Source organism: Salmo trutta, chromosome 3 (assembly GCF_901001165.1).
Source record: "Salmo trutta chromosome 3, fSalTru1.1, whole genome shotgun sequence".
NCBI lineage: Eukaryota > Metazoa > Chordata > Actinopteri > Salmoniformes > Salmonidae > Salmo > Salmo trutta.
The window spans coordinates 63,410,307-63,426,505 of record NC_042959.1 but is presented as its reverse complement, the minus strand read 5'-3'; the positions used below and the strand labels follow the sequence as shown (position 1 = coordinate 63,426,505).

Sequence of the window (16,199 nt, the reverse complement as noted above, 5' to 3'; positions counted from 1 at the left end):
ACCACTGCTTGATGTGCCCATCTCTATGCAACATTCATGTGTGGTGGTGGATATACATTTGTTAGCCTTGTGACTGGCATTGCCTGACAATGTTCAGTACAAGAGAAAGGATGCAGGGTTATTATAGTGCCAGCAGAGGGCATCATTCAACTTCTTGACAGATCAGGGCAGTGACTGGTCAGGGAGAAGGTAGTTGTGATGCAATATTCCTCAATGGAAATGTATGGTGGAGATGAGAGTAGTGATATTTCCCACACTTTTGGTTGATCTTGTATAAGGGGTTTGTGCCATATGTGAATTGTGCTGTTATGTATTCATTGTCGAATCCAAATGCCACAAGTTCCCTATGGGAAAAGTTAAGTAGGATATTCTGTTTTATTCTACTCTATTCTATTCAATAGTCAAGTGAATAATATCTAAATGTCTGTACTCAAAAAAATTAATTGTAAATAAGTAGCCTACAATTGATCAAGATCAATCTTTTTTTTGTCGACAATACAAACAGATAACCTAAAACAAAAGAAGAATTTAATTTTCAGGATTACTGTGGTCCTTATGGAGGTTTACCCTGATCCATTTTCAAAAGGCATATATTTGACAGCGTGACATATTTGAGTCAAAATTGTAATGATTAGAAATGTACAAAATGGTGCATTCCTGAATGAAATCCTATACATAACTAGTTTTACTGGAGTAAATCTAATCCCTGTTGATTTATATTTGGCAAATTCACTATGGACCTATTTTCTACTTTGACGCAGCACGTGCTGACTCATAAACCCGGTATTAAGGGCGTTATACCTATGATGGTTTTGCTTTGGGCCACTATATCTGCGCTCATATCTGGCAGCATCTGGAGTAAGCGTGTTTCTCAAGTTTATCAAGTAATCGAACTTCACGCAAATTGCCAGAGTAGAGAGAGAGAGAGAGTAGGAGACAGAGACGAAGGAGCATTTCAAGAGTGGAGTAATTTGGCACCAAAGGCAGGTAAGGCTATACATTTTTAATGGAAATATGTTTTATTTATTGTTTTACCATGAGAAATACATTTTCGTTTTGCGGTACATTGTCTCCGTCACAAAGAAACAAGGTAACATCTTGATAACATCTTTTGAAGATTGATGTGTCAAATAAAAACAATTACATATATATTTTTTTCATGATAACGCTTTTGTGGTAGGATGTCTTTGGTATTTATAGTTATCTGGAACTTACTTGACATAATGATGCCCAACAATTTTTTTCTATCTTAAAATAAGCAACCCTAAAGGTTAAAATCAAAATCAAATACATTTTGTAGACCCCATATTGTTGACATAATAATACTTGAAATAATGATTGGCCTTTTTCAATCAATTCACTTAATTCAATAAATGAAATCTAATCTTTAATTTAGCCTATTTGTTCGTGTTTCAATGTATTTATCTTCAATGTTCATCTTCATTGATTGACACAGGTATCTAAAGGGGGAAAAAATGGAACTGAAACCATTACTAAGGCGGATGGGCTCGATAGTCCGTGCCATCCTAACATTCCTCTTTGCCCTGGTGGTGCTGGGGGTGATGGTGTGGGCCTACGTCCAGGGCTTCCAGCTGGCCACCTCCCCGTACGGCATCATCTCGTTTGGCTTTTATGGTGTCCTGCTGGGGCTCCACATCCTGGTCCAGAGCTTTTTTGCCTTCGTGGAGCACCGCCGCATGAGGGCCCGAAGCAAGGCCTGCACATTCACCAAGACCATCGGTTTAACTATCTCAGCCTACCAGGAGGACCCAGAATACCTGCGCGAGTGCCTCAACTCCATTCGGGCCCTCAAGTACCCTCCAGAGCTGCTGCGGGTCATCATGGTGGTGGATGGGAACTCAGGGGACGACCTCTACATGCTGGAGATGTTCAGGGAGGTGTTTGCTGACCGGGACCCTGGCTGTTACGTGTGGAGGAATAACTACCACACATGGGACCCCACCCAGACCCAGGATGCTAGTTATGGGCTGGGAGAGGACCCCCAGAGGAGGGAGGTGGAGGATCTGATCAACAGCAGGAGGTGTGTGTGCATCATGCAGAAGTGGGGTGGAAAGAGGGAGGTGATGTACACAGCGTTCAAGGCACTGGGACTGTCGGTGGACTACATACAGGTGAGGAGTTTACTTACATCTCTTTGTATGGCTCTTGAGATTAGGGAAATACTGTATTTAATCTCGCTCTCTTTCTCTCCTCCAGGTGTGTGACTCTGACACCAAGCTAGACCCCTTGGCTACGGTGGAGCTGTGTAAGGTGCTGGAGAGCAACCAGAAGTACGGGGCGGTGGGAGGAGACGTGATGATCCTCAACCTCAAGGAGTCCTACATCAGCTTCATGAGCAGCCTGCGCTACTGGATGGCGTTCAACATCGAGAGGTCCTGCCAGTCCTTCTTCAACTGTGTCTCCTGCATCAGCGGCCCCCTGGGTAAGGAAATTACACATTCCTGTGACCGCGATAAACATGAGTCATAACCTTGCTTCTCTTCTTTATGTTACTGGTAGTCATGTAATATTACTATGTTATTTGTATTCATTAACATAACTAGTGATACAATTTGAATGTACATGCATGTGAACTGCAGTGCTATAACATAGATTTGGTTTCATCCTCAGGTCTGTACAGGAATGACCTCCTCCAGCAGTTTTTAGAGTCCTGGTACAACCAGAAGTTCCTGGGGACTCACTGCACATTTGGGGATGACAGACATCTCACCAACCGCATGCTCAGCATGGGCTATGCCACCAAGTGAGTATACATTTCTTCACAAATACTCCTCATACACAAATAAACTGAAGCACAACACTTTACTGGAGATAAGATGACATTAGACTCATTCATCATCATCCATCCTCTGCTCTCAGATACACGGCCCGTTCCAAGTGCTACACGGAGACGCCAGGCCAGTTTCTCCGGTGGCTCAACCAGCAGACGCGCTGGACCAAGTCTTACTTCCGCGAGTGGCTCTACAACGCCATGTGGTGGCACAAGCACCACCTGTGGATGACCTACGAGTCCATCGTCTCTGGTGTCTTCCCCTTCTTCGTCACGGCCACCATCATCCAGCTGTTCTGGACAAGAACCCTGTGGGACATCCTCTGGGTCCTCTGCTGCATCCAGCTCATCGGCCTGATCAAGGCGGCCTATGCCTGCATCCTGCGCCGCGACCTGGTCATGGTGTTCATGTCCCTCTACTCTGCCCTCTACATGACCAGCTTGCTGCCCGCCAAGTACTTTGCCATCATCACCATGAACAAGAGCAGCTGGGGCACGTCGGGCCGTCGCAAGATGGTTGGGAACTACATCCCCCTGCTGCCTCTGTCAGTGTGGGCGGCCATCTTGCTGGGCGGGTCCTGCTACACCATCTACAAGGAGAGCCAAAAGGACTGGTCCATGCCGGCTAAGGTACTAGAGACCAGGTTTCTGATCTACGGCTGTGTGGCGTACGTCTGCTACTGGTTCCTCATGATCTTCCTCTACTGGGTGTGGTTCCGCAGGCTGTTTAGGAAACGCTCCCAAAGTTATGACGTTAGCGTATAGGGACAGTTTTCTATACAAGGGAAAAAAGACTGGATATTTAGTATTTATTTAGTGTTTTGTACATCAAAGATGTTTCATTTATTTATTTAATATTGTGCTACAGTAACTGTGAACAGATAGCCTTTATACAGCTGCTAAATCAACTGAACCGTAGAATATATAAATGGATATAATGTACTGTATATGAGAACAATTACCTAGACTCTGGGAAGCTTCATCAAGAATAGTGTCAAAGATGAGAATATATTGTTGATAACTACATTTTGCCATGCTACTGAAGAAAGGAGTTGTTAGTTGTTAAGTGAGTGAATATTTGACATTCAGTTGTCTTTACAAATACTTTATAACTGAAACTGTATATAGAAGCAGTATAGTATACCTTTACATTACATTTTAGTCATTTAGCAGACGCTCTTATCCAGAGCGACTTACATTAGTGAATGCATACATTTCATTTTCATTTCATACATTTTTTTTTTCTTCGTACTTGGCCCCCCGTGGGAATCGAACCCACAACCCTGGTGTTGCAAACACCATGCTTTACCAACTGAGCTACGGGGAAGGCACCTCTAAGGAGTCCTCTCAGCAGTTGATGATAAGACTAGTAATCTATTCTAGATGGCCCTTGATTTGCTGTTGCTTATTTCTACTGACTGCCTAACGAACGAAGTGTTACATTTATTTACTTGTAATCTCTCTTGAGCACAACATTATTGAACCTTTATTAGATCACGCTGTACATGACTTGATATGTGCCTTACACAACAAAATACCATATCAGACATAGTAGCTTTTCTTTGTTTTGAAATATACTTCTCTCAATAATGCACTGGAAATTGGACTGGAAATTAATAAAACATTTTTTTTAAACATTACCTTGGAAGAAAACTAGCAAAATGTCTTGTGGTTCTAAGTGAAAATATTTTTTTCTGTGTAAATAATAGTGACAGACTCCATAGGAAGACAATTAGACAATCATACATGTGATATCCACTCCCAGGGATGCATTGTGAAGCCCTGTGAGATAGACGGACAATGGTTCTGCTGTCATGTTGAGTATAAACATGAGAGATGCACCTGGCTCGATTTGAACTGAACTGACTGAGCATGTCTGTATAAATTCGGTTGAATAGATTCAGTTGTGAATCTGACTAGGTATCCCCGTTTCCAATCATGATAAACTGAACAAACTTGTCAGAGCTAACTTTAAAGATCATAAGCAATTCTATAAGCGAATACCTTGTGACGTTATCAAAATGTTAATAAAGCAATAACAGATATATTGCTCTGACAATGATGAATGTTCTTGACTGATTAGAGGTCTTTCATTTATAGATGTGCAACAGACCGAAATGAACACTACAACAGCATTATCAACTGGTTAAATGAACACGACAACAGCATTATCAAGTGGTTAAATGAACATTACAACAGCATTATCAAGTGGTTAAATGAACACGACAACAGCTTTATCAACTGGTTAAATGAACACTACAACAGCATTATCAACTGGTTAAATGAACACGACAACAGCTTTATCAACTGGTTAAATGAACACGACAACAGCATTATCAACTGGTTAAATGAACACGACAACAGCATTATCAACTGGTTAAATGAACACGACAACAGCTTTATCAACTGGTTAAATGAACACGACAACAGCTTTATCAACTGGTTAAATGAACACTACAACAGCATTATCAACTGGTTAAATGAACACGACAACAGCTTTATCAACGGGTTAAATGAACACGACAACAGCTTTATCAACTGGTTAAATGAACACGACAACAGCATTATCAACTGGTTAAATGGACATTACAACAGCTTTATCAACTGGTTAAATGAACACGACAACAGCTTTATCAACTGGTTAAATGAACACTACAACAGCATTATCAACTGGTTAAATGAACATTACAACAGCATTATCAAGTGGTTAAATGAACACGACAACAGCTTTATCAACTGGTTAAATGAACACTACAACAGCATTATCAACTGGTTAAATGAACATTCCAACAGCATTATCAAGTGGTTAAATGAACACGACAACAGCTTTATCAACTGGTTAAATTGACACGACAACAGAATTATCAACTGGTTAAATGAACATTACAACAGAATTATCAACTGATTAAATGAACACGACAACAGCTTCATCAACTGGTTAAATGAACACGACAACAGCATTATCAACTGGTTAAATAAACATTACAACAGCTTTATCAACTGGTTAAATGAACACTACAACAGCATTATCAACTGGTTAAATGAACACGACAACAGCTTTATCAACTGGTTAAATGAACACTACAACAGCATTATCAACTGGTTAAATGAACACGACAACAGCTTTATCAACTGGTTAAATGAACACGACAACAGCTTTATCAACTGGTTAAATGAACACGACAACAGCATTATCAGCTGGTTAAATGAACATTACAACAGCTTTATCAACTGGTTAAATGAACACGTCAACAGCTTTATCAACTGGTTAAATGAACACGACAACAGCTTTATCAACTGGTTAAATGAACACGACAACAGCATTATCAAGTGGTTCAATGAACATTACAACAGCATTATCAAGTGGTTAAATGAACACGACAACAGCTTTATAAACTGGTTAAATGAACACGACAACAGCTTTATCAACTGGTTAAATGAACACGACAACAGCATTATCAACTGGTTAAATGAACACTACAACAGAATTATCAACTGGTTAAATGAACACGACAACAGCATTATCAAGTGGTTAAATGAACATTACAACAGCATTATCAAGTGGTTAAATGAACACGACAACAGCTTTATCAACTGGTTAAATGAACACGACAACATCTTTATCAACTGGTTAAATGAACACGACAACAGCTTTATCAACTGGTTAAATGAACACGACAACAGCTTTATCAACTGGTTAAATGAACACGACAACAGCTTTATCAATTGGTTAAATGAACACTACAACAGCTTTATCAACTGGTTAAATGAACACGACAACAGCATTATCAACTGGTTAAATGAACACGACAACAGCATTATCAACTGGTTAAATGAACACAACAACAGCTTTATCAACTGGTTAAATGAACACGACAACAGCATTATCAACTGGTTAAATGAACATTACAACAGCATTATCAAGTGGTTAAATGAACACGACAAAAGCTTTATCAACTGGTTAAATGAACACTACAACAGCATTATCATGTGGTTAAATGAACATTACAACAGCATTATCAAGTGGTTAAATGAACACGACAACAGCTTTATCAACTGGTTAAATGAACACGACAACAGCTTTATCAACTGGTTAAATGAACACTACAACAGCATTATCAACTGGTTAAATGAACACGACAACAGCTTTATCAACTGGTTAAATGAACACGACAACAGCTTTATCAACTGGTTAAATGAACACGACAACAGCATTATCAACTGGTTAAATGGACATTACAACAGCTTTATCAACTGGTTAAATGAACACGACAACAGCTTTATCAACTGGTTAAATGAACACTACAACAGCATTATCAACTGGTTAAATGAACATTACAACAGCATTATCAAGTGGTTAAATGAACACGACAACAGCTTTATCAACTGGTTAAATGAACACTACAACAGCATTATCAACTGGTTAAATGAACATTACAACAGCATTATCAAGTGGTTAAATGAACACGACAACAGCTTTATCAACTGGTTAAATTGACACGACAACAGAATTATCAACTGGTTAAATGAACATTACAACAGAATTATCAACTGGTTAAATGAACACGACAACAGCTTTATCAACTGGTTAAATGAACACGACAACAGCATTATCAACTTGTTAAATGAACATTACAACAGCTTTCAAATGGTTAAATGAACACTACAACAGCATTATCAACTGGTTAAATGAACACGACAACAGCTTTATATACTGGTTAAATGAACACTACAACAGCATTATCAACTGGTTAAATGAACACGACAACAGCTTTATCAACTGGTTAAATGAACACGACAACAGCTTTATCAACTGGTTAAATGAACACGACAACAGCATTATCAACTGGTTAAATGAACATTACAACAGCTTTATCAACTGGTTAAATGAACACGACAACAGCTTTATCAACTGGTTAAATGAACACGACAACAGCTTTATCAACTGGTTAAATGAACACGACAACAGCATTATCAAGTGGTTCAATGAACATTACAACAGCATTATCAAGTGGTTAAATGAACACGACAACAGCTTTATAAACTGGTTAAATGAACACGACAACAGCTTTATCAACTGGTTAAATGAACACGACAACAGCATTATCAACTGGTTAAATGAACACTACAACAGAATTATCAACTGGTTAAATGAACACGACAACAGCATTATCAAGTGGTTAAATGAACATTACAACAGCATTATCAATTGGTTAAATGAACACGACAACAGCTTTATCAACTGGTTAAATGAACACGACAACAGCTTTATCAACTGGTTAAATGAACACGACAACAGCTTTATCAACTGGTTAAATGAACACTACAACAGCTTTATCAACTGGTTAAATGAACACGACAACAGCATTATCAACTGGTTAAATGAACATTACAACAGCATTATCAACTGGTTAAATGAACACGACAACAGCTTTATCAACTGGTTAAATGAACACGACAACAGCATTATCAACTGGTTAAATGAACATTACAACAGCATTATCAAGTGCTTAAATGAACACGACAAAAGCTTTATCAACTGGTTAAATTGACACGACAACAGAATTATCAACTGGTTAAATGAACATTACAACAGCTTTATCAACTGGTTAAATGAACACGACAACAGCTTTATCAACTGGTTAAATGAACATTACAACAGCTTTATCAACTGGTTAAATGAACACGACAACAGCTTTATCAACTGGTTAAATGAACACGACAACAGAATTATCAACTGGTTAAATGAACATTACAACAGCTTTATCAACTGATTAAATGAACACTACAGCAGCTTTATCAACTGGTTAAATGAACACGACAACAGCATTATCAACTGGTTAAATGAACATTACAACAGCATTATCAACTGGTTAAATGAACACGACAACAGCTTTATCAACTGGTTAAATGAACACGACAACAGCATTATCAACTGGTTAAATGAACTTTACAACAGCATTATCAAGTGGTTAAATGAACACGACAAAAGCTTTATCAACTGGTTAAATTGACACGACAACAGAATTATCAACTGGTTAAATGAACATTACAACAGCTTTATCAACTGGTTAAATGAACACGACAACAGCTTTATCAACTGGTTAAATGAACATTACAACAGCTTTATCCACTGGTTAAATGAACACGACAACAGCTTTATCAACTGGTTAAATGAACACGACAACAGAATTATCAACTGGTTAAATGAACATTACAACAGCTTTATCAACTGGTTAAATGAACACGACAACAGCATTATCAACTGGTTAAATGAACATTACAACAGCTTTATCAACTGGTTAAATGAACATTACAACAGCATTATCAACTGGTTAAATGAACATTACAACAGCATTATCAAGTGGTTAAATGAACACGACAACAGCTTTATCGACTGGTTAAATGAACACGACAACAGCTTTGTCAACTGGTTAAATGAACACGACAACAGCATTATCAACTGGTTAAATGAACACGACAACAGCATTATCAACTGGTTAAATGAACACGACAACAGCATTATAAACTGGTTAAATGAACACGACAACAGCATTATCAACTGGTTAAATGAACACGACAACAGCATTATCAACTGGTTAAATGAACACGACAACAGCTTTATCAACTGGTTAAATGAACACGACAACAGCATTATCAACTGGCTAAATGAACACGACAACAGCATTATCAACTGGGTAAATGAACACGACAACAGCATTATAAACTGGTTAAATGAACACGACAACAGCATTATCAACTGGTTAAATGAACACGACAACAGCTTTATCAACTGGTTAAATGAACACGACAACAGAATTATCAACTTGTTAAATGAACACGACAACAGCATTATCAACTGGTTAAATGAACACTACAACAGCATTATAAAGTGGTTAAATGAACACGACAACAGCATTATCAACTGGTTAAATGAACACGACAACAGCTTTATCAACTGGTTAAATGAACACGACAACAGCATTATCAACTGGTTAAATGAACACGACAACAGCATTATCAACTGGTTAAATGAACACGACAACAGCTTTATCAACTGGTTAAATGAACACGACAACAGCTTTATCAACTGGTTAAATGAACATGACAACAGCATTATAAACTGGTTAAATGAACACGACAAGAGCATTATCAACTGGTTAAATGACCACTACAACAGCATGATCAAGTGGTTAAATGACCACGACAACAGCATTATCAACTGGTTAAATGAACATTACAACAGCATTATCAACTGGTTAAATGAACACGACAACAGCTTTATCAACTGGTTAAATGAACACGACAACAGCATTATCAACTGGTTAAATGAACATTACAACAGCATTATCAAGTGCTTAAATGAACACGACAAAAGCTTTATCAACTGGTTAAATTGACACGACAACAGAATTATCAACTGGTTAAATGAACATTACAACAGCTTTATCAACTGGTTAAATGAACACGACAACAGCATTATCAACTGGTTAAATGAACATTACAACAGCTTTATCAACTGGTTAAATGAACACGACAACAGCTTTATCAACTGGTTAAATGAACACGACAACAGAATTATCAACTGGTTAAATGAACATTACAACAGCTTTATCAACTGGTTAAATGAACACTACAGCAGCTTTATCAACTGGTTAAATGAACACGACAACAGCATTATCAACTGGTTAAATGAACATTACAACAGCATTATCAACTGGTTAAATGAACACGACAACAGCTTTATCAACTGGTTAAATGAACACGACAACAGCATTATCAACTGGTTAAATGAACTTTACAACAGCATTATCAAGTGGTTAAATGAACACGACAAAAGCTTTATCAACTGGTTAAATTGACACGACAACAGAATTATCAACTGGTTAAATGAACATTACAACAGCTTTATCAACTGGTTAAATGAACACGACAACAGCTTTATCAACTGGTTAAATGAACTTTACAACAGCTTTATCAACTGGTTAAATGAACACGACAACAGCTTTATCAACTGGTTAAATGAACACGACAACAGCATTATCAACTGGTTAAATGAACATTACAACAGCTTTATCAACTGGTTAAATGAACACGAAAACAGCATTATCAACTGGTTAAATGAACATTACAACAGCATTATCAAGTGGTTAAATGAACACGACAACAGCTTTATCGACTGGTTAAATGAACACGACAACAGCTTTGTCAACTGGTTAAATGAACACTACAACAGCATTATCAACTGGTTAAATGAACACGACAACAGCATTATCAACTGGTTAAATGAACACGACAACAGCATTATAAACTGGTTAAATGAACTTTACAACAGCATTATCAACTGGTTAAATGAACACGACAACAGCATTATCAACTGGTTAAATGAACACGACAACAGCTTTATCAACTGGTTAAATGAACACGACAACAGCATTATCAACTGGCTAAATGAACACGACAACAGCATTATCAACTGGGTAAATGAACACGACAACAGCATTATAAACTGGTTAAATGAACACGACAACAGCATTATCAACTGGTTAAATGAACACGACAACAGCTTTATCAACTGGTTAAATGAACACGACAACAGAATTATCAACTTGTTAAATGAACACGACAACAGCATTATCAACTGGTTAAATGAACACTACAACAGCATTATAAAGTGGTTAAATGAACACGACAACAGCATTATCAACTGGTTAAATGAACACGACAACTGCTTTATCAACTGGTTAAATGAACACGACAACAGCATTATCAACTGGTTAAATGAACACGACAACAGCATTATCAACTGGTTAAATGAACACGACAACAGCTTTATCAACTGGTTAAATGAACACGACAACAGCTTTATCAACTGGTTAAATGAACATGACAACAGCATTATAAACTGGTTAAATGAACACGACAAGAGCATTATCAACTGGTTAAATGACCACTACAACAGCATGATCAAGTGGTTAAATGACCACTACAACAGCATTATCAAGTGGTTAAATGAACACGACAATGTCGTGGAAATATTCAGTCAATCATATTTCTCAAATACCGGAGCCTGTGAGTTCAAATATACTTTTTTTTACAACATAATAAAAGCCGAGCTGGTTCATGCAATCAACACCTTCCACGCTTGGCACATACTTCTTCTACATTTTTCCTCCTTACGTCACACCCATAGTATCTCCTCTTAATGACTGATATTGGCATTTAGCCACTGTTATCTAATTGCCTCGCACTCATTTTAGTTTGGTTTCACATTAGGGCATGGAAACTGTAGAGCCACACCAATAGTTAAAAAATACAGACATGTACTCACCTTAAGACAGTGTCATGATGTTGCCCTCTTTGAGTACAGGGAGTACAGTTGACCCCCTCCCCCTTGCACCATCCCCCTACCTACCTCTCCCTACCCAGGCCCGGTGAAGGCGGTCGTAAATTCCAAAGGAAATGTCCTGCCGCCTCGCCCAGTTGAGACACAGAGGGGTTTCATAGAGAGACCAAGGAAATTCTTCCAACTCACAGAATTGGGGAATCGAACGACATTTATGTTCTGGAGAAGGTATAATAGATTGGTGAAGAATCCAGCTACGAACTGGTCCGCTTGGTACAATTTTGTGATAATCAGAAGAGACAATATAGCCATATTACCATAATACTGTTTATATAATAGCCTCAGCTATGGGACTTGCATCTAAATGGTTGTATAAAATGTATTAATAAGGATAAAGCTATTTGTAATACGTTGAGATGCTATGTACTGATGTTAATGTGATAGAATGTATTTCTGTTCAAAGCTTAAATCAGTCATCGGCACGCCCCCAGGGACACAGACAGGACCAGGCGTCATGTGACAAGCCTGTTCTATGTTCATGTATAAAACCCCCACCCTGATTTACTTTCTTCAGACCAGCTTACCTCAGAAGAGAGAGCCAAGGTTTGACCATCCAATTCCTCCACTGAAAGTTAACTATACCACGTGGTTAAACTTTTAGACTATCGAGACCGACAGAATAATAACAAGTCTTTGATATTAATTAATAGTCTGCAGCTAGAAATTATATAATTGAACGCGAAGACCGACGAAACATTCATTCTATAACGGCATTAATGAATGTCGCTTTGAAAGATCCATTCTAACAGAGAGAGAACGCGGACAAAACTCTCCAACAGAACAGAACTCTCCAACAAGGATCCCGACACACACTGAGCGTAAATATATATTGATTGCAATTGTTCCCGAATGAGTGAGCGTTCATGTGCAAAGGATTAGCATATCAATTGTTAATATTAACGAACTCTGTGTGCCTTCTCAGCTGCCCTTTATGACCCTTTGTTTTAACAAGACACCAGCCATGCCTGTTTAGCCCACTAGGGCACATTACTCTAACAATTCTTTGTGACGATAATTACTGTTTGTATGCTTTCTGTGAATTACTTAGTTTAGTAAATAAATGATTTTAAGACAATTGATGTATGGATGACTTAGTAAAGGCTGGATTCGTGCAGATACAATAATTTACGACGTTTGGAATGAGACTGGACGCGAGGTAAAATACACCATTTAAACCAGAAGATAATCGGCCTATACTATAATATAATATCATATAATATATAGTGTTATAATATAGGAAAGTTATATTAGGAAAATTATAACTTTGTAGTCTGAATATTTTCCTTGGTGCCCTGATCTCCTAGTTAATTACAGTTAAACGATTAATCAGTTTAATCACGTGATAATAATTACAGGGAGTTATTTTGATAAACATGTCTTCAGTTTAATGGTGCCCAAAGACACGACAACAGGTTCATGCATGTAGGACCATGGCACTTTACAGAAATAACCAGACATGTCATCCTGCTTACTCCTCTAAAAGGGACATCCATGTTCTGGAAAAGACCCAAGAGGCGTAACCAAAGCAACGTTACATATTAGGCCATAACACAGTTACAGGAATTCCCAGACAGGTGTATGTCTAATGACCCAGTGCACTTATAAAGAGCACTCGTTTGCTGGCTCCTTCTGTATTAATTAATTGCCACATATGTTCTGGAAAAAACACAATATCTCTATCCTCTGGGGATTAATAAGTCCCATACCTTAAAATGTCCCCCAGTACAAGTGAGAAGGGAAGCACCTCACCCCCCCTTTCTCATTCGTACGGAGGAGGCAGGACCAAACATATCCCCTCTTATAGCTAGAAAGAAGTATCCCTCCTCAAGCCAATTGTCCTTCAACATAGTGTAAAAGCATATGCATGCATTTCTTAGCCTTGCCAGAGATGTATAGTTATGTATGAGAAAAGAAAAACAACAGAAACATCAAATCTATTAAACTAAATTTCAGAATCCCTTATAACGTCACTCTCAATATGACACCTTGTCACACCCTGACCGTAGAGAGCTTTTTATTTCTCTATTTGGTTAGGTCAGGGTGTGATTTGGATGGGCATTCTAGATTATGTATTTCTATGTTTGCCTGATATGGTTCCTAATCTTTCGTTGTCTCTAATTGGAGATCATATTTAGGCATTTTTTTCCCACTGGGTTTTTGTGGGACCTTGTTTGTTTTTTGGTTAGTTGCCTGTGAGCACGCCATTTGCTTCACGTTTCATTTGTGATTTATTGTTTTGTTTGGTGAGTTTTATTTATTAAACTATGTGGAACTCTACGTACGCTGCACCTTGGTCTCCTTCTTATGACGAACGTGACACACCTAAACATATGGCCCTCCCTCACAGACACCTCTCTAACCACTATTAGGTCACAAGTGAAAAAACCTGTTAGAGGATTAAGGGCATGTTCCCTAGACTCTTGTGACCTATGTAACTTACATGTCTAAGCAAAGTGAAATTCAGAAGGTCTAACATAAATGATCATTCAGCAACTGTTACACTGAGTACATGGTTATATTCTGTTAGACTATATGTATACTCTAAACATATTCATAAGGGGCAGTCCCCTTTTTTGCACATGGCACAGACAATTGAGTCAGAATGATGAAAATGTCCGAGTTTCACATCATCTAGTTTACACCATTTGCACAAACCTCAAACATCGCAGGTTTCGGTACGATTGCTATACTTGTCACGGGGGATTTGCTACATAGCATACAAATGTCCATTCTATGTTTATTTCTGCTGCCCCACTGAGCACACATATACCAGCCATTTTTAGTTGCATTTCTACATTTTGGTCAATGTCAGATTCAGGGGTAGTTTCTTCATTTTGGCCACCCCAGTTGGTAACAGAAGTCCAGATTTTCTGCATCAACCCACTTTCTTGTGGTGTTGCATTGTCTCCGTTAGTGTACCAGTGCTAGTGGGAGGTGTTTTTACAATTTCTTCTAGGTTTGCCAGTGTCAAGGCCATTCTTCCGTTCTTCATTTCCACTGTCTGTTAAGAAGTCGATGGTGTCACGGTCGTTGTACGAATGAGACCAAAGCGCAGCGTGTGTATCGTTCCACATCTTTATTTAACTGTGAAACTATGCAAGACATACAATAAACTAATAAACAAAAACAACAAACCGTGACGAAGAGGTGCAACATACACTAACTCAAAATAATCTCCCACAAACACTAGTGGGAAAAACATCAACTTAAATATGATCCCCAATTAGAGACAACGATGACCCGCTGCCTCTAATTGGGAATCATACGCAAACCCCAACCTAGAAAAAAGAACCTAGAACACAACATAGAAAATGTAAACTAGACAAAACCTCAACATAGGAAAAAGAAACTAGAACCAACATAGAAATAAATGAACTATACCAAAATCCCCAGTCACGCCCTGACCTACTCTACCATAGAAAAATACAAGCTCTCTATGGTCAGGACGTAACAGGAAGTTTCCTTCCCATTCTCCTGTCATAGTTTCTCCGTCCCCTTCGACAGAGGCTATAAGTCTCTGAGTTTGAAAGCCTCACGGAAAGAATGCAAAAACCTGAACCAGGTCCAGAGGTTTCACGTCCGGTGATCCCAGGAGACCAGGTCCGAGAGTCCCGGAGGAAGTGGAATGAGCCATGGCAAGAGGGTCCCTACGAAGAGGTCCTAGCAACACCAACAGCCGTCCAGGTGAAAGGAAGCACTATGTGGTACCATCTAAACCACTGTACCAGAGTTCCGGAGGGGATCGGCGATAGACTATCGAGCCATGAAGAAGCAGAGGACAGGGGTATCTGCCAGAATAGGTATGTCATCAGGAGCAACAGGCATGTCACTCCTCCCAATCCCTGGACTCTCTGGATCTTCAGGCGAGTGCATCTGTTGAATATTGGGAGTTGTGCCGTGATCCTTTTCTCCTTCTGTTTCCTCCAGGCCCCTGCCTGGTGTATCAGCATCCACTTTTTCCATTCCCTCCAGGCTCCTGCCTGGTGTCGTCTGCTTCCTCAT

General features: G+C 38.7%; 1 protein-coding gene across 2 annotated transcripts; it reads left to right on the top strand.

Moving 5' to 3' along the window:
- Positions 1 to 736: 736 nt before the first annotated feature.
- Positions 737 to 3,583, top strand: LOC115164283 (hyaluronan synthase 1-like). 2 transcript variants are annotated; one of them, XM_029716607.1, is made up of 5 exons: positions 737 to 983; positions 1,457 to 2,132; positions 2,218 to 2,443; positions 2,632 to 2,764; positions 2,881 to 3,583. In XM_029716607.1, exons 2-5 carry the CDS (start codon positions 1,476 to 1,478, stop codon positions 3,554 to 3,556), a joined length of 1,692 nt encoding a protein of 563 aa, XP_029572467.1. In that variant the 5' UTR covers positions 737 to 983; positions 1,457 to 1,475; the 3' UTR covers positions 3,557 to 3,583. The 2 variants fall into 2 exon arrangements, with proteins under 2 accessions (XP_029572467.1, XP_029572458.1); XM_029716598.1 differs by having other exon boundaries at positions 737 to 987.
- Positions 3,584 to 16,199: the final 12,616 nt, after the last annotated feature.